Source organism: Haliotis rufescens, unplaced genomic scaffold, assembly GCF_023055435.1.
Source record: "Haliotis rufescens isolate VD_foot unplaced genomic scaffold, xgHalRufe1.0.p SCAF_1, whole genome shotgun sequence".
In the NCBI taxonomy this organism is placed as follows: domain Eukaryota; kingdom Metazoa; phylum Mollusca; class Gastropoda; order Lepetellida; family Haliotidae; genus Haliotis; species Haliotis rufescens.
The window spans coordinates 21380102-21407756 of record NW_025963779.1 but is presented as its reverse complement, the minus strand read 5'-3'; the positions used below and the strand labels follow the sequence as shown (position 1 = coordinate 21407756).

Genomic DNA, 27655 nt, shown 5'->3' with positions numbered 1-27655 from the left:
GTCGTTTCTTACGACAAGCATAGTCACCTTTTACGGCAAGTATGGATAGCAAGGCCTATTCTACCCCGGATCTTCACCATGGCTATAGTAAAAGCAGGTTTTCACTCACCTAGATATTTGGCCTCTGATGGCAGCACAGTGTCAAAGGGCTGATATGGGTACAGATGGAATGGATCCCCGGGCTTGTTGAAGATGTTATAGTTGATAAACTGAGTGTAGTTTCTGTAGAACTTCTCGGAAGGGAACCTGGCTTCAGTTGGACCAAGCACTTCATCAGTCTCTGGCTCCATCTCCGGTCCATTGAACTTCAGGGGAATGAAAGAAGCATTAAACACACTTGGAGTTGGCTCTTCTTTTACTGGTTTTGCCGGAATCTGAAGCCTTGTTCTGAAAACAGCTAGCGTTGTGTCAAGGATCCGATTTGAGTTACTCATATATGTTTCCCACAGGAACCTCCCATGTTGTCTCATCTGTGAGATGTCACTATCAGTAAAGGTTCTCAGAAAGAAATGAATCTCAGTCACCCTGGACACTGGCAGAAATATTGCAGCAAGTCTCCAGTCAAGGATCTCACTAAATGGAAGCTGCACATGATCGCCAAGTATGATAGGAATGGCACCATATTTTAATGATTCGTACAAACGAATCTGAAACACAGTTGTTGAAAGCATTGTGAAGTTTGTAGGTGGCAACACCAGGGAGAATGTTGACTGAGAGAGTACTTTGGTTCTTTGCTCACTGTTCCCACAAAGACCCCACTCAGCATAGCTACCCTGAGGTCGAGGTCCATCACATGAAAACTGCAGGAACAGCGTGTCAGGGATCTGATTATGCATTTTCTTCAAGGCAGCAACAACTGATGCCTCAAGGGACACCAGCCTGGTTGCATCTGCTGCAGCTTTCAGAGTTCTGACCTGAAAGTTCCCATCTTCCTCTTCATCATCTTCTCCTTCTTCAGAGCGTTCTTCCTCCTGTCCTGCTCCCTGTGGCACTTCCTGTACTGACCGTGGCACTCGCTGCACATTACCTCCATTCTCATTCACTGTGTTCTGAATACTTTGTATGTTCTGCTCAATGTTCTGTGCAAGCTTACTGGAAATTGCCTCTCCCCAAAATGAAATGAGATACTTTCTTCTCACAGGTGACATTGAAGGCAAATCTTGCCATGTATCTCCTTCAGCGATGCCAAAGTTTGGAGGAACAAGTACATCAAAACCTGGTCTGAATAAACTGTTTACAAACACTGACTGCACCATCATAGCACGCCCAGTGTTGACATCTGTAAAGAACTCCTTGCTCGATGGGCTTCTGGCTAGATTAAGAATAATATGATTCCTACCATCACCATGCCAGTGTGGCAGGTCGTGAAGCTGTCTTTCAAAATGGGCTCGATCTACAAGTTGATCTTCTGCTATCTCTCCCACTAACACAACAAACAGACAAGCAGACATGGGATCTGTTGTCACATACACACTTTTTTGTAAACTACTTTTAAAAGAAGACTGAACAAAGTCTACAATTTTGTGGGATCCAAATAAACTGTCTTCAGGATTGTACACAAATACTGGAAATCCTGACACTAGTGAACACGGGGTGTAGTCAAAACATGAATGCATCCTGCAGGACTGGGGTGACATAGGCAATGGAATGTTCTCACTTGGGTCGGCCTCCATCAAGATCCTCTGTGGTGCCTTGATGTTGGGAATATACTGCATAATGGTCTCCTCCTTCTCCACACGTAGCTGGTCCAAGGCTATTTTCAGCTGACTCACCTCTTTGTTTATCGTCTCATATTGAGATTTTAGGGTGTCAATATGAGTTGTATACCCTGAAACTTCAGCTTGAAGTTTTTGTCTCTTGCTCTCTAAATCACGCAGTTCATTATTAACAGATGCTTTGATACGGCGCAGTTCTTCAATTTGATGTTTGAGCTCTGAGCTTTTGCTTAAATCAATATCACTGTCAGGGTAGTCCAGTTTAGTCCTTGACCGATGTATGGGGTGGTCAATGTCCCCAGCAATGTTGGAGAGATAGTAATGACCGACCAGCGGCACCGTTATAAACAGACATAAAAAAACCAAAATACACTTTGATGTGACCATGTGCCGTAAACACACACACACTCGACCACGCAGCCAAGTAGCACCTGAACGATCCGCTTTCATTTTGATTGAATGAAGAATGTCAAATCATAAATATATAAAGTACTATAAAACTGTTAAACATGGAATTAAAACTTTAGTAAATTTACCTAAAAGTAGGTTGTCTAAAATTATTTTTCAAAATAAAATCATTGTTCACATACTAAAGAGTAACTTTATGAGACTGTAATTATTTCACATGAGGCTCAGGCATCCTATGAAGTTACTCATCCATGAAACATCTAAAAACTACTCCAGCGGAAAATATGTGCAGGAAAAAACACTCCACTTGTCACAAACCCGCATACTGGAATACGACCTCTGATTTAAATAAATTTTTATATCCCTAGTTGCTGTATTGAAGAGGCTATCTAGGCATGTGTTCAAACAGCATTCAGCCAACGCTCACAGGTGGGAGAAACGCCATACTCTTCCAACTCCCACACTGTATCTCTGAAGCAGGTAATCAAGTCACCTGTTGCAGAACAACAAGCAGGTCTTCTCACCAACACAATAGCAGTAACAAATGTTATCCTGTGTGGCAGCCAACAACTGTCCGGTCATGCAGTCAATTGATGGGAAGCTTTCACTGTCACTCAATGGATGCAGCTGCAGCTGAATATCTCCCTACTCCTAGAGATTGTTGCAGCACTCAGTGAAGACTACAACACTGTGAGGAGCATGATAGCGACTACATCCAGCTGAGAGGCAGAGTGTATTATGTCTGTGTACACTGGATACTGGATGAGGCTGACATGCAGCCTGTATCAGCTTCCACTGCCTGGCTCTCTGTGTGATTCAATTACCCTGGTCGTTCACTAACTACATTCTTTCAAGCATTTCCCCACATTTCCACCATCCCAGGAAGCGATTATTATAAATCAGGTCACAATCCTTCCCTCAGCTTGCCCTGTTATGCAATTATATCCTCCCCCTCTAGCTGGCTGTTCCTTTATCCTCCTTGTACTTCAACTTCCATTTCTTTATTTGATTATTTAATCTTCAGGAATCGCTCTGTCAATATCCTTCATAACCAATAATGTAATCTCATCCTTGCAATATGCCTCTTATCAAAGAAATGTGATCACATATCAAACAAATGTCTTACACAATGTCAAGTTTTTCTCAATAATCAAATAAATAAAACCTTGCACTTCTAACAAAGAGCTGTTGTTTCAGATAAGTAAAATAAGACGCTTCATGAGTTCACAGTGAAATCCTTGTGTTTATAAGCTTCCTATATCCTTTGCATGTAGCATGAAATGTCTCCCCTTTCAGTTGACGGAGACTACAGAATTCGGGGAATGAGGTTATCCATCACAATTTCACATCTAGTCGTTCCTCACACAATTGCCGATTGTCAATCTGTGTCTCACACATGATAGATTAAATCCACATCCCTGACATCTACATCAAACATAGCAGCCCAAACCAAGGGTTCTTTCTATGTGGATCAGTTGAGAGTTGCAGGAAATCCAGCGGTGGGAAGCACACTTCCCCCTTGTCGTTACTTTCCCCCCTGGTTGCTAGGGAGGGGTAGCCTGGCTACTGATGGTGTCTTGTCAATCCATGAGGCAATCTGGAACAGAAACGGTTGTGTCAGAAAATAAACCTGCTGGTCGTGATTGACAGTCTGTGCAGTGGAACAGAAATATTGCTGATGGTGGCTCAACAGACAATCAGTGGACAGCTAGCTGGGAACATCAGTTAGTGTGGGTGTCTAATGGATAGGTTCAACATATATCATGATTACTCTGCTGCAGAGGGCAGAAGCTCAGGAATACTATGTCAAAACTGTCAATTGAAGAAAAACATCAAAGGTTTGTTTTTCTGATTTAACCAAAGAATGTTAATTTGAGAAAAACAAATTGAATTTCAATTATCAGCTCCAGGAATAGCGAAAAGACAGTCCCTCTTGTTATTTTTTAAAAATTTATCGCATGAAAGACCTTGAGAAGAATTTGTCAGACTTCATCTGCCTCTGACTGTGATCTTAGCATTAAGCTGTCATTGTGCAAAAAATATAAAATACTGAAAAATATGAGAGATATTGAAAACCCATGCTGTTATTATGGTTCAAACAAGAAACAAAACAGCTCAAAGGGCACACTATTGGCATCAACATCCACTCAATAGATATTTTTCAATTTATTACGAAAAGGGAGAATCAATACTGATGTGATAAGGCTTCATCAAGTATGCTTGACATTTACATTTACAGGCAATGCACAGTGACATCCACTTCCCCAAAACCTATCACCATATGAGCTGCTATGTGACAAACAGATTTTTTCCAGATGGAAAAGTAGTTGATTTAAGAGTTCCAAGGCTATAAATGGATAGATCTTGCATTGATACTTTCTGAACGAAAAATCTTTTTAATACAAATTGTATGACATCTTGAACAGATCTGACTGTTTTGCAAGTGCCTTTGACAACTTGGCTTTGATTCAAAGTACACCCCAGCCCCTCCCCTCCAAACCATCAACCCCCATGATAACCCTACCCCTGACACTGATGTGTTATTACTGAGACCATGTTGCTGAGCCCCCGAGCCACACAAAAACAGAACCTGCTGTAAAAGTGATCTACTCAAATGTTACTGCTCCATCTATACATAGCCTTGGTTTATAGATAGATCAAGCACAGCTGTGACACTTGTCCAAAGTTCCCACTCCTGTACTACAAACATTTTGGTTTATAGTCATATCAAGCCGGCTGTGACCAGCAGCTGGTGACTCCTTTAAGGTAGGGGTGTCACTACTCAATCGCTTTATCACATTACACCCAATGCAGGCTTTAGCTAATCATGTTTATAGTGATAGTAAGCCCAGTTGTGACACCTTTCTCATGTCTGCATTCACATAAATTATACAGCCAGGTTTGTAGTGAAGTCAATCATTGTAACACACAACAGTGTCCCCAGTATCCCACTAGTGCTGATCAATGCTCAAGATGTCAATCACTGGATTATCTGGTCAGAAAGCAGTCATATACATGATACAGCTGGAATGTTGCTGAGTGTGACATTAAACAGAAAACTAACTAACAAAAGTTACTAGTTTTTGTTTGTTTGTTGTTTAACAATAGTCAGCAATATTCCAGCTATTTGACGGCGGGCTGTAAATAATTGAGTCTGGACCAGTCAATCCAGTGATTGACATCATGAACATTGATCCACGTGTGACATCGAGCGCAACTTTAACACCTGTCCAGTGCCTCCTTTCGCATATTACTGACATATTGGCTTATAGCACTGGAAGTCATCACTTGTATTTACTTCCATTTGAGTGGACTAACATCTAGAAAAAACAGTTGTTAAATTATAGTCATAAAATACAATGAAAAGGAGCCGAGAGACTTTTGGTGTTATGAGCTTTGAGCATAGTTTGGGATATGGACTAGGGGCATCTTAAATATTATTGTTGTTGTTATTATTGTTGTTGCTGGAACACTGTTGTTTTGGTGAAACAGAACTGGAAGCTGTAAAATGATGCTTGTTCTGTACAGGTAGTGGTCCAGGGATAATTCTAGGGCTGGGACTTGTGCTTTTAGCCCTTAAATTTGAAAAAAGCCCACATTTTCAAATACAGTGGGGCATGTAAACATTTGGCTGAATGGCGTACAGTTGGAATATTTGAAATTTTGACATAAAGTGCCTATGTCAGGAAATTCCTAGAGTGAACCCTGGTGGTCCATGTCGGAACTTTAAGCCAATGATGTTTCTTAGCCTCTTGCAGCACAGGTAACACAAACCTGTTAATAACCAATCCCTCCAAACCCTACTTCTGTACATTCATTTAAAAAGCAGTTGCCAGACAATTTGTAGTTGCAGAGAATGTTTACCAGCATAAATGTATCACCACACTGCTTCCTGAGGCATCCAGCCAGTTAAGGGAGAGAAATGGAGGGACCTACCTACACAAACAGGCACCTCATTAAACAACAACCAAAGTTGTGAAAAGATAACACTTGACTAGGAGGTGCCCTCATCTCAGACTGCCTTCAGCTGGGTATTAATTACATTCACATCACTGCTGTTCTTTCATTGAAAAAATACCCAAGCCTACTGTATCAGCCTGATGTTGCAGGTCTTAAGAATATTCATGGCATACTATGTACATGTATATGACACAAGATCAGTACACTAGTCATTATTGTAAAACTTGCATGTTCTATGCATTTTCTAATGAAGGAATATAGTTTATAACAGCCCAGATCTGTTAGAGCGAGTGAGTGTGTTTTTTTAGCAATAGTCCAACACAGGTGGCAGAGCTGTTCGAAGAAGGGTAGCCATTTGATGTCCGAGTTGCATCCCTTAGCTGTGTTAGGATCTGAAGATCATGGGTTTGAATCCCAGATTAACCACCCCTAATTATGATCCTCTGTTACCCACAGCTTCCACCATAGTAAACGTCCACATCACCACGACATTAAGCTGCTCTCGAATGAGACACTTAGAAGTTGGACATATAACTGATCATGCTTTACGTAATGTCAAAAGAGTATCTATAGTTGTAATATAGAAGTTGATTGTGCTATCTTATGCTAAAGTAGTAACTGGAATACTGCTCAAGAGCAGTGCTTAACCCAACTCACTCATTGCTTAGAGCTTATTCCAGTGTTAGAGGGCTCATAGCTCATTGTACAACATAAATGTATCTGATATTTTAAGCATATGATCATCAGTGAGTGGTTGACATGTTACATGTTAGCAGTGTTCTGTCAAGAGACTGAAGACACGGGGACAGGGACCCCTTCAGTATAAATACATGGCATCATTTTCAAAACTTATGGGACCACACTCAGAGCATCTTCCCAAGCAAGAGCATCGACTAGCCTTTTTTATCAACTCATGTAATCAAGCTAGTTACTTAAAGTTGAGAACAGTAGCACAATATCCAGGCTTGAATCCCCACAGAGGTTCAATGTGTGGAGCCCATTCTTGATGTCATCTGCCATCTTATGGCTGGAATATTGATAAAAGGAGCACAACATTCACTCACACATTTATGGGGCCAAAAACGTCATAGTTCAAAGAAAGTTGAAACATCAAAAAGTACCCATGCTATGCAATCTAAACACAGGAATCAAAACTTGTGTGAATACATGTTGTCAATTAAAGCAAACCACTCCTCCGTGGTCGGCTCTAGCAAGCATTGGATATTTAGTAGAGTCTATAGACTAACGCTTAGTCTCTCAAAACATATAATTTTGATAGAAACAAGCAACTCCATTTAATTGAAAAGAAGCCCCGGTGAGATGGGAGTTTCAGAATCTGTGGAAAATCTTAACTTGCTCCATTTAGGGTAGACTAACATTTAGTCTCTGAAATCTTATATTACACAATATGCTTTTTGACTCTAAAAATAAAAAAAAAATTCCCTATGCTGATTTCACTGTGGAATAGAGCTACCTTGAGCTGGCTAGACTTGCTTTTGTATGCATTTCTAGATTATTATTTTTTCATAAAATAAATATATTCCACGGTCATGGTGCAGGACTACATTTAGGGCTATAGCATTAATGTCAGGGTTGTGGTGAAAATAATATGGATCAGGACTGTGAGACAGTCTATAGAGGTTATCACGCGAGTGTGTTTGGGGATGGTAAATATCCTGCATTAGGAATAAACATTGTATTTAGCGAGCCTTGGCGAGCTAAATACATAGTGTTTATTCCTAATACAGGATATTTACCATCCCCAAACACACAAGCGTGATAACCTCTTTATCATATAATGTCATTCTTTAATTCTGTGCTTCAAAATCGCTTTACCCTCACTCACAAACATTACCGAAACATTGCGAGTTTTCCTGGAATGCGCGCATTAATATTTATTACGTCACAGGGTAAGTGATGTGTCAGTCGGACAGTGACAGTAGCCAATATAGTTCCAACTGAAATATGTTTCTTATACAGTGGCCAAGCAACATATACGCAAAACAACAATTGTTTTTAATTGTCTTTCGCGGCAACCCATCGGTCTGTCCGCTAGAGTAACTGCCCTTTGTCAAAGGGAAACTACTCTAACCCTAGTCTATGAGACGTCACGGCCACGGTCAGATGTTGTTGACAGTCGGTCTGTCCTGTCATAACGATAAGAAGTGTTGTCAGATGTACACACAGCGACAAAACGAAACAAGGTAACAATTCAAACATATTTCCGCCAAATCCAACTATTTTAATTTGTGGAGGAGGTTTCAAGCCGCAGAGGTCTACAAGCACAGATATGGCTACTGATCCCGCTTGGCTAGGTCTCGTGCCCTCGCCAAATTGTTTCGAAATGTATATCTCCAAAGTTGCCAAAACGTATAAAACGCCTTAGCTACGTCACAGTTAGACACAGATTTTCAGTATATTAGTCTGTTCTTTTGATAATGATAGCAATTATCCCTGTAGTTTATCCAGATTCCCGATGGTTAATTCTGACTCGATCGCCGAATGACGAGTGCGACGCCGTGTTTGTTTATAAACAGTGAAAGAAGTCCCTACGTGACCTTTGATATTTGCATCTCTATCCGCATGTGACCCCAACGGATATCATTTTTATCCGTTGGCTTTATCCTGCCGAGAAACCTACCCATTATATGATAAAGGTATTTATTAACATTCAGAACTCTCACTGGTTCCAGATACAGTGAATTTCGAACATAATTTCATAGTACCAATACAAAAATAATAGACAGAAGTTTGAATTTGTGCTGATGTATTCCACACTGAAACAGATAGTATGGTAATCTTTTCGCAGAATAGACTAGCTCATCAACAGAAGTGCTGTATAGATAAACTCTTATATTCAAGGCTGTCTTATAAAGCAATGTGTGCACACACTGTTCCAGATGTAGAGCCATGTTTGAAACTGAGACAATGGTTTGCTTTACTAGGCTAATCATGAACTGCTAGATGGATATATACCGGGAGTATAAAATGGGAGTCAGCATTGCAAAAGAGTGTCTTAACAAGCTTTTATGAAACATGCTAGAAATGTCCTTCTGTCACTGACTTCAACAAGTTAGCTTACATGTAGATAAACCTAGCAGTCAAAAAATACCCTCATACCCAAAACACAATGTCTCAATTACAAGGCCATATTTGCAGAACCCTGAGACTCAATGAAAACAGGCACTAGAATGTAGGGCTGATTCCCTTTCAAGTTCAAGGATCTTGTGAACATTACTCAGTGTTTCAACTACTCAGAACTCCTATATGACGTTTTCCCATCCACTCATTACCAGATATGATGTGGCTAGAGGCCTGACAAGGATGGAGGGGAATGGATGTCAGAATGTGGTACATATTTCCCTATGTAAACACACGCCTGGTTATTTAACATTTCAACATGCGGCCTGTCAGCCAAGTCCACACCTGTGGCCTGTATCAGACCCCATCAACCAACACACCGACACCCTAACTACAACATTTATTACCATGATTTACTACTTTCTCAAAATTACCTGTAGAAGCACTTTTTTTAAATTTACTGTCCTCATTTAGTTTTACTTTTTTTGGGGTGCTTCCAAAATACAAACTTGAGTATGATGAATGGAACAGAAAATTACCTGATTGTACAACCAAGAAATAAGACAGATGATGGTAAATATAGATCAGATAGATTAGGTCATGTTTTGGCATAGTAGCTGGAAGCATTAGGTTAAGGTATGGAAGATTGGTAGCAGCTAGTGGTGGGACTATACCTCGATGCATCGATACAAGTATCCATCATAGTTGCACACTAAGTAAAAAATATTGATTCTAACCTTAAATGTTTTGTTTGATAACTGTTACACCAAACACTAATTAGTAGTTAAAATTAGAAGTGAAAACATAGATATTTTCAAATTTTTCATCCATTGCATTATACTTGACACTGTCAATTGTAAAATGCAAGTGTTCCAGGTATCTGGCCATCCTGTCGATGAAAAGGATGGCTTACGCACTTAAGATAAGAGCACATGCCAGTACCAGGATACATATTGGATCGTGAGCAAGGTATCAAGATATGTATCTGATCTCACAGTTCGTGTATCGTCCTAGCCCTAGGAGCAACTGTCTAGTAATGCTAGTGAAGATCCGGCGTAGAATAGGTCTTCAGCAACCCACGCTTGCCGTAAAAGGCAACTATGCTTGTCATAGGAGGCGACTAACGGGATCGGGTGGTCAGGCTCGCTGACTTGATTTGATGCATGTCATCATATCCCAATTGCGTGGATCGTTGCTCATGATGTTAATCACTGGATTGTCTGGTCCAGACTCAATTATTTAAAGACAGACATCATATAGCTAAAATATTGCTGAGTGTGGCGTCAAACAACAAACAAACAAAGGTAATGCAAAATCTTCGAACTAGAGCAACAAGGACTCTAGATCTCCTCTGTTTCTTCAAAACCAATGACGGCCTAAACAGATGCACTGGATCCTTTTAAGTATGTATCCCTCCTGATAATCAAGTTTATTCATCAAAAATACAATTAGCTTACTAAATAGCAAATTCTATGAGAATTGGTAAACAGGGTTCCAATTCCAGAGATCCCTGTGACTGTTAACATGCCGAATTACTAACCAACCAAAAGTCATGAAGCACCATGTAGTGTACTTGAACAGACAACTGGGCGTCTATTTATTTCAGAGACATCTTTCACCTGGCGTATATTCCATAATACTTTGAATTTCCATGAAGATGGGATGTGTAATTGGAATAAAAAATGTGTTGTTTGCATATTGTATTCAAAGTCACTTTATTGATTACCAGGGGCGGTGGGGTAGCCTAGTGGTTAAAGAGTTCGTTCGTTCACTGAAGGCCCTCACATGGGTACAATGTTTGAAGCCCATTTTTCCTTCACGTGTTATTTCTGGAATAAAGCTACAAGTGGCTTCAATTCCAACTCACTCACTCACTCACCAAAAGGAATATCTGTTCAGAGATTTTGAGGTAAGTGTCTATTCAAAGATTTACGATACATAGCAGGTTTAGAAACTACCGGTAACAGTTTTTGCCCACTAGTCCTCATAATGATAACATATAGCAAACCCTTAAAATGGGCCAACTTCTACTATTCCTTAGGATACCCTTACTATTGGGCAGTTTGGTAAGGACTACAGGACTAGTGCCAATTTCTAACGCTGTATAGAAATTGGCTGAGACAGTGATAAGCCAATGACTGCATTAAGCTTTGGATTGTGTTAATGCCACTGGTTAGTTGTCAGTCATGCAGTTATGTCCCCCTCATGTGGGAGTGGATTGACTTTTGAGGAAGGTGCCAGCATCTAGGACCATAACTGGGCGAATCTTGGACTCGAACCTATAATTAGTGGATGCTGGCACCAATATTTATGCCATTTACCTGGCAGGAACGCTAAAAATGGGACAGATCATTGACATATACCCATTAGAAAAACCAAAAGAATTGGTATTGCAGACCGAGGATCATAATCAGTAAGATCTTTAACAGATTTTAAACAGTCATAGAGCTGATTGAGAAAAAAAATTTCAAAATAAGGTTCATGTCAGTACAAAAGTAACATGTGAGAAAATTAACAAACAATATTCTTCTATGTGTGTGGACACGCTGGAGTGACAACACAAATTCATGTCCATACTTCAAAGTCCCTGACATCTGGAATTGAAGCATATGTCTAGAAATGTATAAACAAAGTAGAATACAGGCCATGCTATCAAATATCACCATGCCAATGTCCGCTGTACAAAAAACCTACTGAAATAAACATTACAGTCATAAACCGGGTTTCCACGTTTTACAGTCAGGGAGTGTAAGCCCTGATAACACTAAGTATTTCTAACTTACCCTTTCAATGTTGTTTCTAACACAGCAATTCCTAGTTAGCCACTAATCTCATTCAACATAAAAGCTAACACCAATGTGTATATTGTTTGTGAAAACTAAACCTAGGTATTTTCAAGTGCATGTTCCACCTGAAATAACAAACGGTAATACTATCTTACTGACATCACATTGAAAAGTGATTGGGCTGAGCTGTTAAATTTCTCTAAATGATTCTGGAATTGCAGTAATCATGGTAAAGTCTGTAAGCCTGGTGCCGCTGACACAGCAAGTACATGAGCAGGCTGTTTGGATGGCCCCTTCTCATGACATCGAGACAAACAGCTGATGCAGTTTTCTTACATTTCAGTCATCACACACGTTCAGGATGTCCCATGTCAGGATTCAACTTTTTCTAAGATAGGGGTATTTTTAAATCTAGATGAGTTTATTAATCCCAAGGCTGTAGTTAACTTTTTTTGACAGAAGGGGGGGGGGGGGGGGGGGCAAATATTTGTACAAGTATCACTTGTCCCCAACTTGATTCAAATAAAACTGTTTTCTATAAAAAAAATGTGCAAAATGTGTATTCAAATATGTGCATTTACACATTTCCCTAAATTTCTAAGGTGCAGCCACATTCCATTCAGGCAACATTCAGTGCCATAGCCTCATGCAATCACACTACCATGCAGCGTCATCCTAGTTTAATGAACATTACGACACTATACTTTCATTTTTGCTGTGAGCAATACATGAGCTGTAGTAAATTTGGAATTAATACGCTCTTATGATACATAACGTCATACCTCTGAAGATCATTCTCCAACTTCAGTCAGTACAGGCAGTACCGATTACAAGTTTCTATCCTCGAGGAATGATGCATTTCTCATAGTACATTCATTATTGTATAAAAACAACCAAAGATCATGCAAAGTTAAATATCTTCAAATTCATATCCTCGACATCATATCACCCATAGTTATAGAATATGTGACACTTTTTTTATGGATAGCAACTTCTTTTATTCTGTCACAACGTTTCAGAGATACTTCTTGCTCCTTCATCAGGCAAATGTTTCGTAAGAATTTAGATAGATAGATAGATAGATAGATTGTTGTTTAACGCTGCACTCAGCAATATTCCAGCTATATGGCGGCGGTCTGTAAATAATCTGGACCAGAAAGTCCAGTAATAGATATTATGAGCCTCGATCTGTAGAGATAAGATGGCAGGCATCAACCATGTCAGCGAGCCTGACCACCCGATCCCATTAGTCGCCTCTTACAACAAGCATGGGTTGCTGAAGAACCATTCTGACTTGGATCTTCACAGGTCTTGATATATACTACGCAACATTAAATAGGGATACTTAGATATGTCATACTGTGACGTAACATGATGAGAGCTCATACACCTACTGCCACGTTTGCCTGTTTTATAGTAGGTATCTTTCCATCTCATAGTAACCTTGTGAGAGTTGCTACTTTCAAGTGAGACCTTCTCAGAGGTTTTACATTTGAATTGTAACAACTTTTTTGAGGTTTTACACTTGAATTGTAAGACCTGCTTGGAGGTTTTACAATTTAATTGTAGGACCGTGTTTGAGTTTTGACAGGTTAAAAGACACACAAAATTTCATTCAAACCTGTTTAGTATTGTATCCCACTGTTTTCCACTGAGCCACCATGGCTGGTGAGAAAAGTGTTTAATCTCACATGTCATGATGATGATGCATGTGGTCTTTCTCTTGCACTCTTTCATCAAATTCTTTTTATACTGTTGTTTCACTGTAAAGTATCACATTGTTTTCTTATTCTTTCTCATATTTTTTGCATTTAGATGGTAATAACTTACAGTAGAACATGGATATAACGAACTACAAGGGACCAGAGAAATCAGTTTGTTATATCCATTGTTCGTTATATACGTTTTCACTCCGAAACGTTCGCCATCTTGGATATAACAAAACACAATACATGTAATTGCAGCATTGACTTGTATTAGCAGTGATCACTTCATATCATTCAATGGATAATATTTTATAACATTCATTTAATAACATTAAATTCATAACATTTTTCGAACATTGTTATCAAATTCCTCTTACTATTGCCCGCCACAATAGTATATGCAAGTGAACTGACACTTGGACACAATCTCGTAAAATGTATATGTTTAATGTTTGTTTTACAGACAAGATTACATGTACAGATAAAAATTAACACAATGCAAGTTAAACAAGGTTGATCCGTCACTGCTGATTGCATTGATTCGCCGCAATTGTGTTGATTCACCGCTGATTGCGTACAGCCAATTGACACTGAGTGAGATTTCTCAGTTCGCTATACACATCACTAATTAGTGGTAGATGTGCTTGTCGGTGATCAGATATCAGTTCGCTGTATCCGATAGTTTGCTGTAGAGAGTTAGTTATATACGTAAATTTTATATGATATTATATATATAGGAGATACATAGGGGATTTTTTAACAGTTCATTGTATCCGTTTGTTCGCTTTATCCATGTTCGTTGTATCCGTTTCTACTGTAGTTAAACACGACTCCAAGGATTGGGATGAAGGGTTTTACATTTTCAAGCAAAATCTCAGAGTCATGTTTTAACAATAACTTACTGAACTATGTATTTATGTTTAATCAACTTGAAATGAAGCTGCATATGCTTCAGTTCCATGGAAATATCAAATACTATTTGTAACACAATATAACCGAGCTGTCAGTCACATTGAGACCCCACCTGGACACTCACTATCCCTATCAAAAGTTAAGCAGCATATATGTACAGAGGATTCATCACATGACATATGAACCGGGACTCAGTTAATCGCCAAATGCTCAGCAAATACCGGTTAACAGGGAAAGGCTGATATTTCCCATATTATAAAACACAAGCAATGAAATCTATTTATCATTTTCACTTTAATGTTTCTCTTTTTAGAAATAAATGCATCAAAATTAACATTAGACCCAAGCTTGTCAAAAATATTACGTGTATATCGTTTGTAGTGATACATATTTCCCATTGCCATGTGAACCAGATTAAGCAGCCTGTTAACTACTTTTGGGCATATTGATTCACTGAGAAAAAAAGTTCCTCAAATTTTGTATTTTTTAAATACTTGAACAGTTATTTATCCAGATGCTACGAGGTAACTATCCACATGATTAAAGATGCTTCTAGAAAGGCTCTCTAGCTCTCCTGACTAATGGTATTGTTTGTTTGTTTGTTGGTTGGTTAACGCCGCACTCACCAATATTCCAGCAATATGACGGAAGCCTGTAAATAATGGAGTCTGGACCACACAATAAAGCGATTGACATCATGTGCATCTATCCACACAATTTGGATACGATGACATGCATCAACCAAGTCAGCAAGCCTGACCACCCGAACCCATTAGTCGCCTCTTACAAAGAGCATAGTCTACGGCAAGCATGGGTTGCTGAAGACCTATTCTACCCCGGATCTTCAGGGGTCGACTAATGATAAAATTATTCTGGGAGAAATCAAAATAATGTATTTTTATTACTGTTAGATGCAAATAGTACCGGTAATGTGTGGTCATAACGTTCACACAAAGTTTAAGCCCAGTACCCTAGTGGTTCTTGAGAACAAGATTTTAAACACTTTTCATAATTTGATTTTGTAAATATTATAAAAAATACATGACAATAAAATCACATTGACTTGAACACAATATGATGTCTTCATTAGAATGAACCTGCATGCCAAATTTCAGCTTCATCAGACAAGCAGTATCACAGGTGGTGCATGGTAGAAGTATAAAGCTCTCTCAACTGCAAAGATCAGTGTCATGGTTACTGGTGGTCACTGGGACATTAAGTAGATTGATGCTCATGATGTCAATCACTGGATTGTCTGGTCCAGACAATAACCATGATCACTGCAGACATTAAAGAAGTACTTGTTTCAAAAGTCCTTGAAAACTTGAACGCTTCTACAGAATATTGGCTGCTATCCAAACATACAAGAAGTTTACTTGACAAAACCATGAAACACTTCTGTACAAACTATTTGTTGTTGAAATGTTCTACTCTGTTCTTATTTTGCCAAATATAATATACTCTTGGGAAAAGTTAAACAATCTTAATGTTTTGTTTCTATTTCAATATTTTGCTGGCAAGTGCCAAGTGGCAGAGAATCTAGACAACTCAAACACCAGCCTCACTCCAGCACACAACATTAGACTGTCTGATTATGTGAATGAACAATTAAAGTTTAAGTATTTTGTATGTGTTTTTTTCTGTTCAAAACGTTTATACCTCAGTTAGAATAAACATTGCATAATGATCAGTGTTAGAAATTAATGGGATTCTGAAAGTTTTCTGCTCATTTTATATTTTCACGTTTGGGTTGACAACACAAGTACTTTGCCATCCAGTCAAAATTAACACTGATAATGTTCACCGGTTGTCACAGTAGTAGTACTAGTACTGTGTACATATAGAAGTAACTCGGACATTCAAATAAGCAATACATTCTAAGGACAATACTGGTAAGTAGAAGAATGGAACACCATTAGTATGATCCTAAGGGAGCCGAAGTAGGTTGATGTTTCTATCTCCATGACAACACATATGTGAAACATGGCTGAAATCAAGCAATGCATTCATCTATGTAAAATTCTCTCAAAGATGTTGGTAGCTCAGCACAATCATGTCTCAGAGCCATTTGTTGAAATTGTTTTAGAACTGAAGTGACATCTTTACAATAAGTGCTTTCGTTGATCAGCTGTTGGTTGTCAGTACTCGTCAACAACACAGGAAGCAGATAACATTGAAAAATCAATCAGTGGTTCATAACAAGTGATCAACCGTCACAACAGACGACATGGATATATCCATGACTATAAACTATGTGCCCCTGGCTGGCAAAATGGGAAAAAATAGTTACTTTGTTCACAATTGGGATTATTTTTAAGTTCTCATATTTTTCCTATTCAGAGGTAGGCCTATTTTAACATTGTATTAGGAGACAGGATTCAATGCAATAATACATAACAAGACATTACAACCTCTTCATATTTATTCCTCCTGTTATCAATGACATATAGGTTGCTTCTACAAAGCCATAAATCTAGCTATTAGTAATAATATCAATGACATAAAGGCTGCTTATACAAAGCCATAAATCTAGCTATTAGTTATAATATCAATGACATATAGGTTGCCTCTACAAAGCCATAAATCTAGCTATTAGTTATAATATCAATGACATGAATGTTGCTTCTACAAAGCCATAAATCTAGAGCTCTATTAGTTATAATATCAATGACATAAAGGTTGCTTCTACAAAGCCATAAATCTAGCTATTAGTTATCAGCTGGTTATAATATCAATGACATGAAGGTTGCTTCTACAAAGCCATAAATCTAGCTATTAGTTATAATATCAATGACATAAAGGTTATTTCTACAAAGCCATAAATCTAGCTATTAGTTATAATATCAATGACATAAAGGTTGCTTCTACCAAACCATAAATTTATTTTAGTTATAATATTAACATAAATTGGGAATCTTTTAATTCCATTATGGAAATTTTTAATCACATTTGCCACAGACTTGGGGCCCAATATTGGCCTCTGTGCATGTCTAGAAAAAATCCCTGGAAGATCTACGCAGTGATAGAAACTAACATGTTTAGTCCACTAGACCTTAAAGATAATACATAACAAAACCCTTAAAAATGCCACTAGCTCAGGTTAAGGGCTAGTGCCTAAAGTCACACGTTGTATTATGTTTATCAGCCAGTAACCATGGTAACCACGGTAACATGTATTCTGCTTATCATAAATTCTGAACTAAAATATAATCAATTACTGATGCCTTTAACCTTGTAAGATGGTGGGAATATCCAGCAGGCAATAAGACAATAGTAAAAGACACAAGAAAAAGGAAGGGAGAATCGGCTTGTAAATGATATGTTATTAATATTGATCATTTCCACTGAGTTGATACTTTTGATATTTTACTGTTTAAGGTTTTCAGCTCATATACAATTTACAATCCAGTGGTAAAATCCTTGTAAACTGTAGTGATAATGACAATGAATGGAGCAAGCCTGTAACTACTTCATCATTTCTGTCCTTGTGGTTGCACGGATCATTGTGAGAAATTTCATGTTTCTTATTTATAAATGACACTAAAGATACAAATTGATCATGCTTATTGTTGGAAACATAATGAAACATTCAGCTGAAACCATCAAGCAGTTCTTGAAAAGAAATTGAAAAGTATGAACATATTGCTTCAACAGATGCCTCGGGTTCGATTCCCGACATGGGTACAATGTGTAAAGCCCATTTCTGGTGTCCCCTGCCGTGATATTGCTGGAACATTGCTAAAAGCGGCGTTAAACCATACTCACTCACTCACTTCAGGAGATGCCAGATGGCATGTAACTGACCCATTCAGGCCCAGTGAACTAAAGAAACTAAATATGACTGGTGGTCGAAACAGTTGTAAATTTTCTTGTAGTAATTGTCAGTCGAAGCAAATGATTGAATAAGTGGCCAGATTTAAACAGCAGTTGACAGCATTGAGTTGACCTTTCCAGAATGGTTTTGTACGAAAAATAAAGTTATCCATCCTTGTTGTATACATGAACCTGGTAGGTTTCTGGATGAGACAAATTCTAGTAGAAGGCTGGCTGCACCAATATACAGCGTTTGAAATTGGTACTAGTCCTGTAGTCCTTGCCAACTGCCCAATAGTTAAGGTAATCATAAGGACTTGTAGGAATTTGCCACTTTTAAGGGTTTTGCTACATGTTATCATAATGAGGACAGTTGACTAAAAATGTTAGTTTCTACTGATACAGAGCATGATTCAAGGCATTTTCGACCTGACTTGTTTCTTATCTACTTGCCAAGTGCAGTTTGGATACCTATTTGGAAGACCCGAATACCAGCTTCCATCACTATCAGTATTCAAAAACAGGTGACAATATCCTTGACATGTGTGAGTGTACATTCATGAATGCACTAACATGAATTATATCACCTGTTACTATTGTCAATATTTGACCCATTGTATTGCCTTTTTTATTGGAACCTAATCCAATCAAGCTGGCAATTTGTATTTTGTAACTCATCCGTAAGAAATAATCACGAGCTTTCTCTCCTATTTGCCTTTTCTAGGCTCTAATAAAAACATGACAAAAGCGAGATATTTCAAACAGTGCTTGCCTTGTCAGCTTTGCTATGCGGAGCTCTAATGTCTTGGTTTGAGAATTGAATCAGGCACGTGACGTCACATACAGAAGTTATTTCATGATGGATTCAAAAACACACAGAACCATCGACGTACTGTCCCTTTAAGCTGCAGTGACTATTGCCAGTATGGCCTGTGAAGCTTGAACTTTGAAGTCATCAGCTTCCATGATCAATACATACTTCCTGGTACATTCTGTTATACACCAAGGGTGTTAATAAAGAACATCACAGTCAGCAATATTCCATCTATATCACAACAGTCTTTAAATCATCTGACCAACTCCGTGGTCCGATAGAGCGTCTGCCCAGAGTGAGTATTTGTTGTTACCCTGCCTGGTGCTTTGGCACTAAGGGCATAAAATAAGGACTGGTCGGCTCAGAGTCAGTAATATGTGTCTGTGTGGGATATTCATGTTAAAACTGTGTAATGGTATCTCAGTAAACTAGCGCTATAAAAACGGCATTAGTCAGACTAGCTAGCGTGCACACGCAAGCATGTAGCTATATAAGTTCAATGATCCTGAACACAACATTGACATACAATGTCACATGATGACCACTTGATGATCATGTCAGTCCACTCTTACATTGCATACACAGGGTGGCTGGGGTGCTAGGGAATGTTTGCTTGTTTGTTTGTTTGTTGTTTAACGCTGCACACAGCAATATTCCAGCTATATGACAGCGGTCTGTAAATAATCGTGTCTGGACCAGACAATCCAGTGATTGACATCATGCGCATCGTGCCACGCAATTGGGATCGTTGACATGCATCTACCAAGTCAGCAAGCCTGACCACCCGATCCCGTTAGTCGCCTCTTACGACAAGCATAGTCCCCTATTCTACCCCGGATCTTCACGGGTCGCTAGGGAATGTCATGTGTGTGATCTAAATCTACACATGTCACTTGTTTATCTTAAGCAATCTCATTAAGATCAGATCTTCTGTTACAGTATGATACCTCTCTGCATTAAGATCCAAGAACACCCCTATAGACGGTCGTGTCAGGTGAATCCTGAGCAACGATTGACTGCCAAATCAAAATGAAGTATACATGGGTTCTTGGGCCAATCAGATGTCATCTTTCTAAAATGATTCTGCTTTATTTCTTTAATGCCTCTATTTGGAAACGTATCAAATATCCACAACAATATAATGGCACAGCTATATATATTCCCCTGACTATCCTTGTTATCGAAGTACAGAAATTAGATATGCATGCATGAATGCTTTGATCACTTTTACCGAGAATACAGATGCTTTAACGCTCTCAGAAAACAGTGTTAACAACACTGAAGGAATTACAAATAATCTATCCTGATAAAATAAACGATATAAAGGAAGCCATCTTTTGATACATAAAAAGCTGGAAGCCCTACCATGCCTACAGTAACAAATACTATATCATATTTTACACAGCACATAGATTGGTGGAAATTAGGGGAGCTGACATCTTGACTGTATGGTAAAGTCACTTCACAAAAGTATTTACTGGAATGGTAAGAAAACCCTAATGATGCTGAAAAGTAAGCCTTGCTTGAGGCATTAAGCTGCTATAGACACATGATGGAGGCTACCTTTAACATGTTTAAGTTCCGTTTCAGCTCAAACATGTCTGCTGATTTGCTACTTGTCTCCAGCGCATGTCACATTTCACTGACCTGGTGTGTTTTGACTGTCTAAGCTTGCTTCTTTCAGAGTTTATGTAGGAGGGATTTGTAGCTATGTAAGAGTGACCAACAGATGCGAGATGGTACAAGCACAGCATCACATAGCTACAATAAACAGCTGGGTCAGCATAGGCAATAATAAAACTATGTCTTCAGTCATTCCTAAAAAATGTACCGGTAAGCTGAAGATGAAAATATACCAATGTTGTGGCGTCAATTCAGCAATACCCTCTTTCCCCACTTGCATATGGCTTATCATGTTAAGTTTTGACAGCACAAACAATGTTGTCACACACCATGAAGCTTGACACATGTGTATCAGTGATGCTGTTAGGATCACTGTTGGCACACCTTATACTGCTTTGTAACCCACGTACGTTTGAGTAGGCTAAAAAGTATGCATGTTAAATACGGAACAAAATGCACTCACTAACATTTATGATTATTTGTGTTCTCTATATCAGATGTCATTGATTTTATCTAACTATGCATATTTTACTGATCAAAGTTCATTATTTACAATATTAGCGCAGAGTAAAAGCCGGGCCTCGCACACAGTTTGACAAGGGAGAGAACTACATCGTATCGTGGTATAGGGAAAAGTTGTGTATGGAGGTCCAAATTGGACAAAAACAGGACATAATTCTACCAACCACTAAGTATGATGATGCCAGACTTTAGTGATTTGTCCAGACAAGTGCAAAGACAGCACTAGTAAAATTCTGAATGTGTTATCAGTAATAGGTATTCAATGCATATTAACCGAAAAGTAAGAGAAAAATATTTATTTAAATCAACAACAAAATATGAGAAATGAAGTTTTAAGAAAGTTTTTAAAAAAATTATATGACAATAATTTGTCAAAATATGGAAAAATGTTAAAAATTAACAATAGATAGATAAAAAGCACTCCTAGTATGCCCAAAGTATGTATTTATACTAGTGAAGTATGGCATTATGGCCCTTATGATCTCCTAATAGATTCTGGGCAGAGCGTGGGAAAAATGTGCGGACTTCGTAACTTTTGTTAACTTATTAGTCACCATGAATATGCAGATGATCTAGTTCAGGTCGATAGAGAAAGTTTACTTATGGAACTGTGGGTTATATCGCTGGCCATTGATAGATGGGGGTAAGGCAATGTTAAAAAAGATGCCAGAAGTAAGTATCATCGCATTAATAACTCCTTACTTACCATGCTTACAGAAGATGGAACATTCTGAAGAAATTGAAATTGTTTACGAAGAGAGCACTTACTGGTGATTGATTTGCATTAATAGACAGCCACTAAGGGGCATGTCGCGTGAGAACTCCCGGAAATCACAAATGCCGTGATACAATGAATGCCGCGGCACCACGGTGTCCGAGTATACTCAAAATTACCCAGGTACAGCAGTGATAGAAACTAACACTTTTAGTCCACTAGTTCATATAATGATAACATACAGAAAAATTGTTAAAAAAGACAAATTGTTACTAATAAAGGTCAAAATACAAAACAAACAGACGCCGGTTAAACATTAACAAAGTTGAAACAAAGGTCGAAAGTAATAATATCAATAGTCAAATGTTACGAAAAGACGTCATAAGAAAAGAAAAAACAATGTGTTTGAAAGAACGTCAGTGAGCACGAAAGGACGTATACAATAATAACATCAGTGAGCACGAAAGGACGTTTAAATAAAGTACGCCAGATGGCGCTGCAATTTGTAAAACATTCCGAGTTTAATCAGCTTGTTCCACCGTGTATATGATAACTGCATGCATGCCGAGGTGCACAATGTATTACGTCACTCCTCGTGCACTCGCCGTCTGACATCACACACACACGCACATATATATATGCCAATTTTTATTAACCCTAGAATCGTTTAAAATATTTTAGAAAATAAGCAATCACGAACGCCCAAGCAAACTTTCCGCCATATTGGATAGTGTTTACAAAGTCACATTCCACGTATGCCGGTTATGAGACGCCTATAACATCACATATATTTCACACACAGCTGCGATACATACATCCCTGAATTACGCATACATTTCGGCATCAACTTACAACTTGTCTTTGTCACAAATATAAACAAGCAAAATAAATCTGGTTTGAAAACAACCGCTGGTGTCATGGAGGAAAATCAATTTTCTTTATTTATGGCAAGTTATTTTTCCTAAAGAATGTGTAACGTTATACACATGCATACAAATCTATTTGATATTTATTTTGACGTTCAGATATTAGGCAGCATTTTGTTCACACACAGTTTCCGAAAAGCTGTTAAATAAAACAAATTCTCGCACAACATTCACTGTTCAGATGTTATGACAATATGTGCATCTGAAACAAGACTCGGCATCATAGCACACTCGTGTTGCACCGTGTATGAACAGCTAATTGGATCATTGTAGATTAATCTAAGTTTAGCGTTAAATGAATGTTTATTGAAGGTTGTATACATGTACTAATTAGTAATTAGGCAGGTGTCGGATTACACAGTATACTGTATTTATTAAAAGGCCCTTGGCCAGTGACGATGCTTAAACGCAACATGTATATACACAATGTGTACATTATACATTATGTATATATATGACGTCAGACGGTGAGTGCACGAGGAGTGACGTAATACATTGTGCACCTCGGCATGCATTCAGATATCATATACACAACGGAACAAGCCGATTAAACTCGGAATGTTTTACAAATTGCAGCGCCATCTGGCCTTCTTTATTTTCAATGTCCTTTCATGCTCACTGACGTTCTTTCGTACACATTGTTTTTTCTTTTCTTATGACGTCTTTTCGTAACATTTGACTATTAATATTGGGTACTTGACCTTTATTTCAACTTTGTATTTTTTTAACCGATGCCTCATTGTTTTATATTTTGACCTTTATCAGTAACATTTAGTTCTTTATTCGTAATATTTGACCTTTGTTAGGACTTTTGTCCTTTTTTTTAACTTTGTATTTTTTAACCGAATGGCCGCCCATAGAAAACATCACTTTCAGCATCGGTGATGGATGACAATCAGGTAATGACAGTTATGTTTAAATTTACAATTTCTGTTGAAGACAAATTAGAACTATCATGATCAAGAGATCGGGGTGACGATACTAAGACTGTATGTTTGGTATCTATATATACAGAGTGAGATTTGTATATAGTTATGTTTTCGTGGCTGTGAAACTAACGTTTTATTTTACCACCGTTCTCGTTTGTGTACAGGGTGTATTTGGGTCAGTAGAACTATATTATATGAAGTCAGTACGTGTAATCATATTCGAAATGATAAATCTTCAATCAAAATGCTATCATCTGGATCCAACGGAAAAACGTCTGAGGACTGACTTACCATGTATACTGAAGTCGTCAGTTTTCAACACTTCGTAAGTTTACTGTCAACGCCATGTAATAATCGCTAACCAACGCGAGATGTGCAATTGTTCTCAGTTCTTGATCATATGTTAGTCTAATGATTATTTATAGATTTTATCGTCTTGCATATTATGACAAAACTATAAGGAAAGCATTGTGAGAAAAGTAAGCCCCGATTAAAAGCTTACAAAACAAACAATTTGGTTAGAGGTTTTTACAGGTGCCCGGAAGTGAGCAAAGGGGAACAACTCTCTACAACAGTCGTCGCCAGCGTTACTAAGCAACTGGAAAACAGGAACCAGCATGCTGGCTGTTTTGTGCACGTCAGATTCGCACAGCATACGAAACATTACGTCTCCCGTATTGTAACCTCTGCAAAAGGATGGATGGTCTAGGCACTATTACGTGGTGGGGATTTAGTCCTGCCATCGACTTTCAGGATGCTGATGTTGGAGCGTTGATGGAGAAAACGTCGTTGCAAGATACAAATGATGTGGTAAATATTCTGTTGGTTGGAGCTGGAGACATAAGACATATATTGAAGACAATTGCTAACAGGAAGAGACACAAACACAAGAAAATAAACATGTTTGTATGCGAAGCTGCCTTAGAACTCTATGCCCGTGATATTCTACTTATGACTGTAGCCCTTGAAATGCAAGATAGAATGGGATTGCAAGAAAAGAGTGAGCTATTTCTAGAATTGTATGGAAACATACTTATAAGGGAACAAACAATGCAGTACGTCCAGAAAAAGGCCACAGAATTCATCAAGATGGTGACAGATGTAGACTATTTGGAAGAAAAACTTCCGGTGTTTGATTTATCACAGCTCAAGTTCAAAGAACGAGACTTTCTGGAGGGTATCTTCAAACTGTGGCAAAATACAAAGTTCACATTTGATGTATCTAAATGCTGGGATTTGCGAATGCGCCAAAACTTAAAGACACGATACGACACAAGAATGAATGTTTTTGACTGGGACTATCATATGGGACTCGCGGAAAGAGACGCCGACGTTGTGAACAAGTCCGAATATCAGACCTGGAGAAACACTGGAGTTGCTTTCGAGTTCAGAGAGGGAACATATGATACACCAAATAAGACCATGGCATCTGCTCGAGTGTTTGACCATCAGGGAGAAAAGCATGGGAGGATGGGATACTGGGGAGATATTATTGTCAGTCCTTACATTTCACTAGGAATTGAATCTGAAGAGCAATCTTTTTTCAAAAAGTGTAATAACTTGTACACAAAAACAGCTGAAGATGTTTCACAGTTCAATATGCAAGCCATGCTGCATGAACTTGCAACAGGTGAGAGGTACAAGCAACCAGTGAAGGAAGAACCCAAACAGTCATCCTCGGTGAAATTGACTGAAATTACAGAGGAAGAGGAAGAAGAAGAAAATAATGAGAAAGAAAAGATGGCATCATCATCACAACATGAACTTCCATACCAAGCCATCCCTGTTGATGATGTCAAGGTCACCTTCTTACCAATTGGCCCTGTGAAGGATCATGTTGCAGCCAAGAGCAAATACCAGAAATTCTTTGACGTTGTATATTTCTCAAATAGTATGGTCCACCAGCTTACTCCAGATGTCAGCAAAATATTTGCAAAACAATGTACAGTTATCTTGGAAACTGCTCAGTTTATGCTTGAAATTAAGAAGGAACAAACAGAAGAATTCCTGAAGAAAACAGCATCAATGGCCAAAACAGCAGGGTGTGAGCAAGTGGAGACAGTTGGCTGCAAGTCGAAGAGCTTCACGAGACATCTTTACAAAGGGGATGAGTGATAGAGATATTCTTCAGTGGTGATATTCTGTCCAGTTTAAAATGACCAAATGACTCAATCTGAATTCGGTTGCAAATCACAAATCCTCCACTGAATGGGAAACTTCGCCATTTTACAACATACATGTGATAGGATCATGAACTACTTTGTATTCTGACACCTAACAGAGAAGGGTGCATGTTCATTTGATTGGATGACACCTTGAAAACAGCTCAACACATGTCGTCATTGAGTATGAAAAGATATTTTACCAAAGTCTGTTGTTCTAATGACCCCAGTCACGTTTTTCAAAAGCAGGTTCCTAATGTGTGTCACAAGTAAACCAGACTATCAAGGATGAAGGCATGAATTGTTTTGAATGCAGAAGATAGTTGAAATACTCTGTTTGGATCTTGAAAGTTGGATGAATGAAAAACATTTCTGTTTTGACACCTTACCAGGTTTTCAGACTTTCTTGTTAATGATGTTCATGTAATTCACAAGGTGAATCTAAACAGTGTTCATTCTGTTGGTTTCTGTTTCCATAATGAACATACTGATTGACATGGTATGTCTGAAGTGTGTCATCATCTATCTTGTCGTGGAAGTAAGAGTGAGTGAGTTTGGTTTTACGCCGCTTTTAGCATTATTCTAGCAATATCATGGTGGGGGACACCAGAAATGGGCTTCACACATTGTACCCATGTCGGGAATCGAACCCGGGTCTTCGGCATGACGAGCAAATGCTTTTACCACTAGGCTACCCGACCGCCCCTCGTGGAAGTAAGAGTTCATGGTAGGTCAGATATGATTTTAACATATATCTATTCATCATGTTCATTAGTAGCAACCCATGCTTGCCGTAAATGGCGACTATAAATGTTTGTCATAAAAGGCTATTGAGGGAACAGGTGGTCAGGCTCGCTGACTTGGTTGATGCATGTCATCGTATTCCAATTGTGTGGATTGATGCTCATGATGTCATTCACTGGATTGTCTGGTCCAGTTTCGATTATTTACAGTCCGCCGTCATATAGCTTGAATATTGCTGAGTGCGGCGTTAAATAACAAACAAACATTAGTAGGCAGCATGACTGAAATGGTTGATTCTGTGATTGAAAATTGCACTTTATTCTCATTGACATTGCAATAATAGAATGTTTATGGTGCTGAATCATTGAGGTATTGAACATTGTTCCTGAAATCATTCACCGTTTTCATCTCCAACCATCTGGAAGGATACATTAAGCGTTTTGTTGGGTTAACTGTTTAAATGTTGAGATAATTAAAGATATACCAGTAAACTCGATTCTGTTTGTATTTATTTCTGTGTCAACATCACATGTATGGAGTTAAAAGAACGACTTGTGAATAGGTACATGTACCTGGTAGGATGAGATGGTCTTGTGACATAACCTTCCAGCAACTCACGGGCAGCTTGCATTGTATGTTCCCCAGGGAGCTGAGAATGAAAATCGAGTGCACACAGATCCATTGACCAGGTTAATCATGTGGGGCTTTACGGTGTTGACTCGGTGCATTATAAAGATGCAGTTTATAACTTATACCAGCCAGCCAGGAGTGGCTGCATCAGTAGTTTTGCATCTACTGGTATTTGCATGACTTCCCGACAGACTTGCATGGACAATCCG

General features: G+C 38.6%; 2 protein-coding genes across 2 annotated transcripts in view; one reads left to right on the top strand and one right to left on the bottom strand.

Annotated features, from left to right (window-relative positions):
• LOC124114597 (exostosin-like 3) overlaps positions 1-24277 on the bottom strand; it is a 51943-nt gene extending 27666 nt beyond the window's left edge. Inside the window, exons 1-2 of the mRNA XM_046475257.2 lie at positions 24202-24277; positions 110-3720 (exon numbers count right to left, since the gene is read on the bottom strand). Coding sequence (XP_046331213.1) covers positions 110-2165 — 2056 coding nt within the window. The 5' untranslated portion in view covers positions 2166-3720; positions 24202-24277. The remainder of the gene's footprint in view (positions 1-109; positions 3721-24201) is intronic.
• Positions 24278-24495: 218 nt separating this feature from the next.
• On the top strand, positions 24496-26955 carry LOC124114598 (dynein axonemal assembly factor 3-like). The gene has a single exon (XM_046475259.2). The coding sequence runs from the start codon at positions 24607-24609 to the stop codon at positions 26023-26025; it is 1419 nt and encodes a 472-aa protein (XP_046331215.2). The 5' UTR covers positions 24496-24606; the 3' UTR covers positions 26026-26955.
• The last annotated feature ends 700 nt before the right edge of the window (positions 26956-27655 follow it).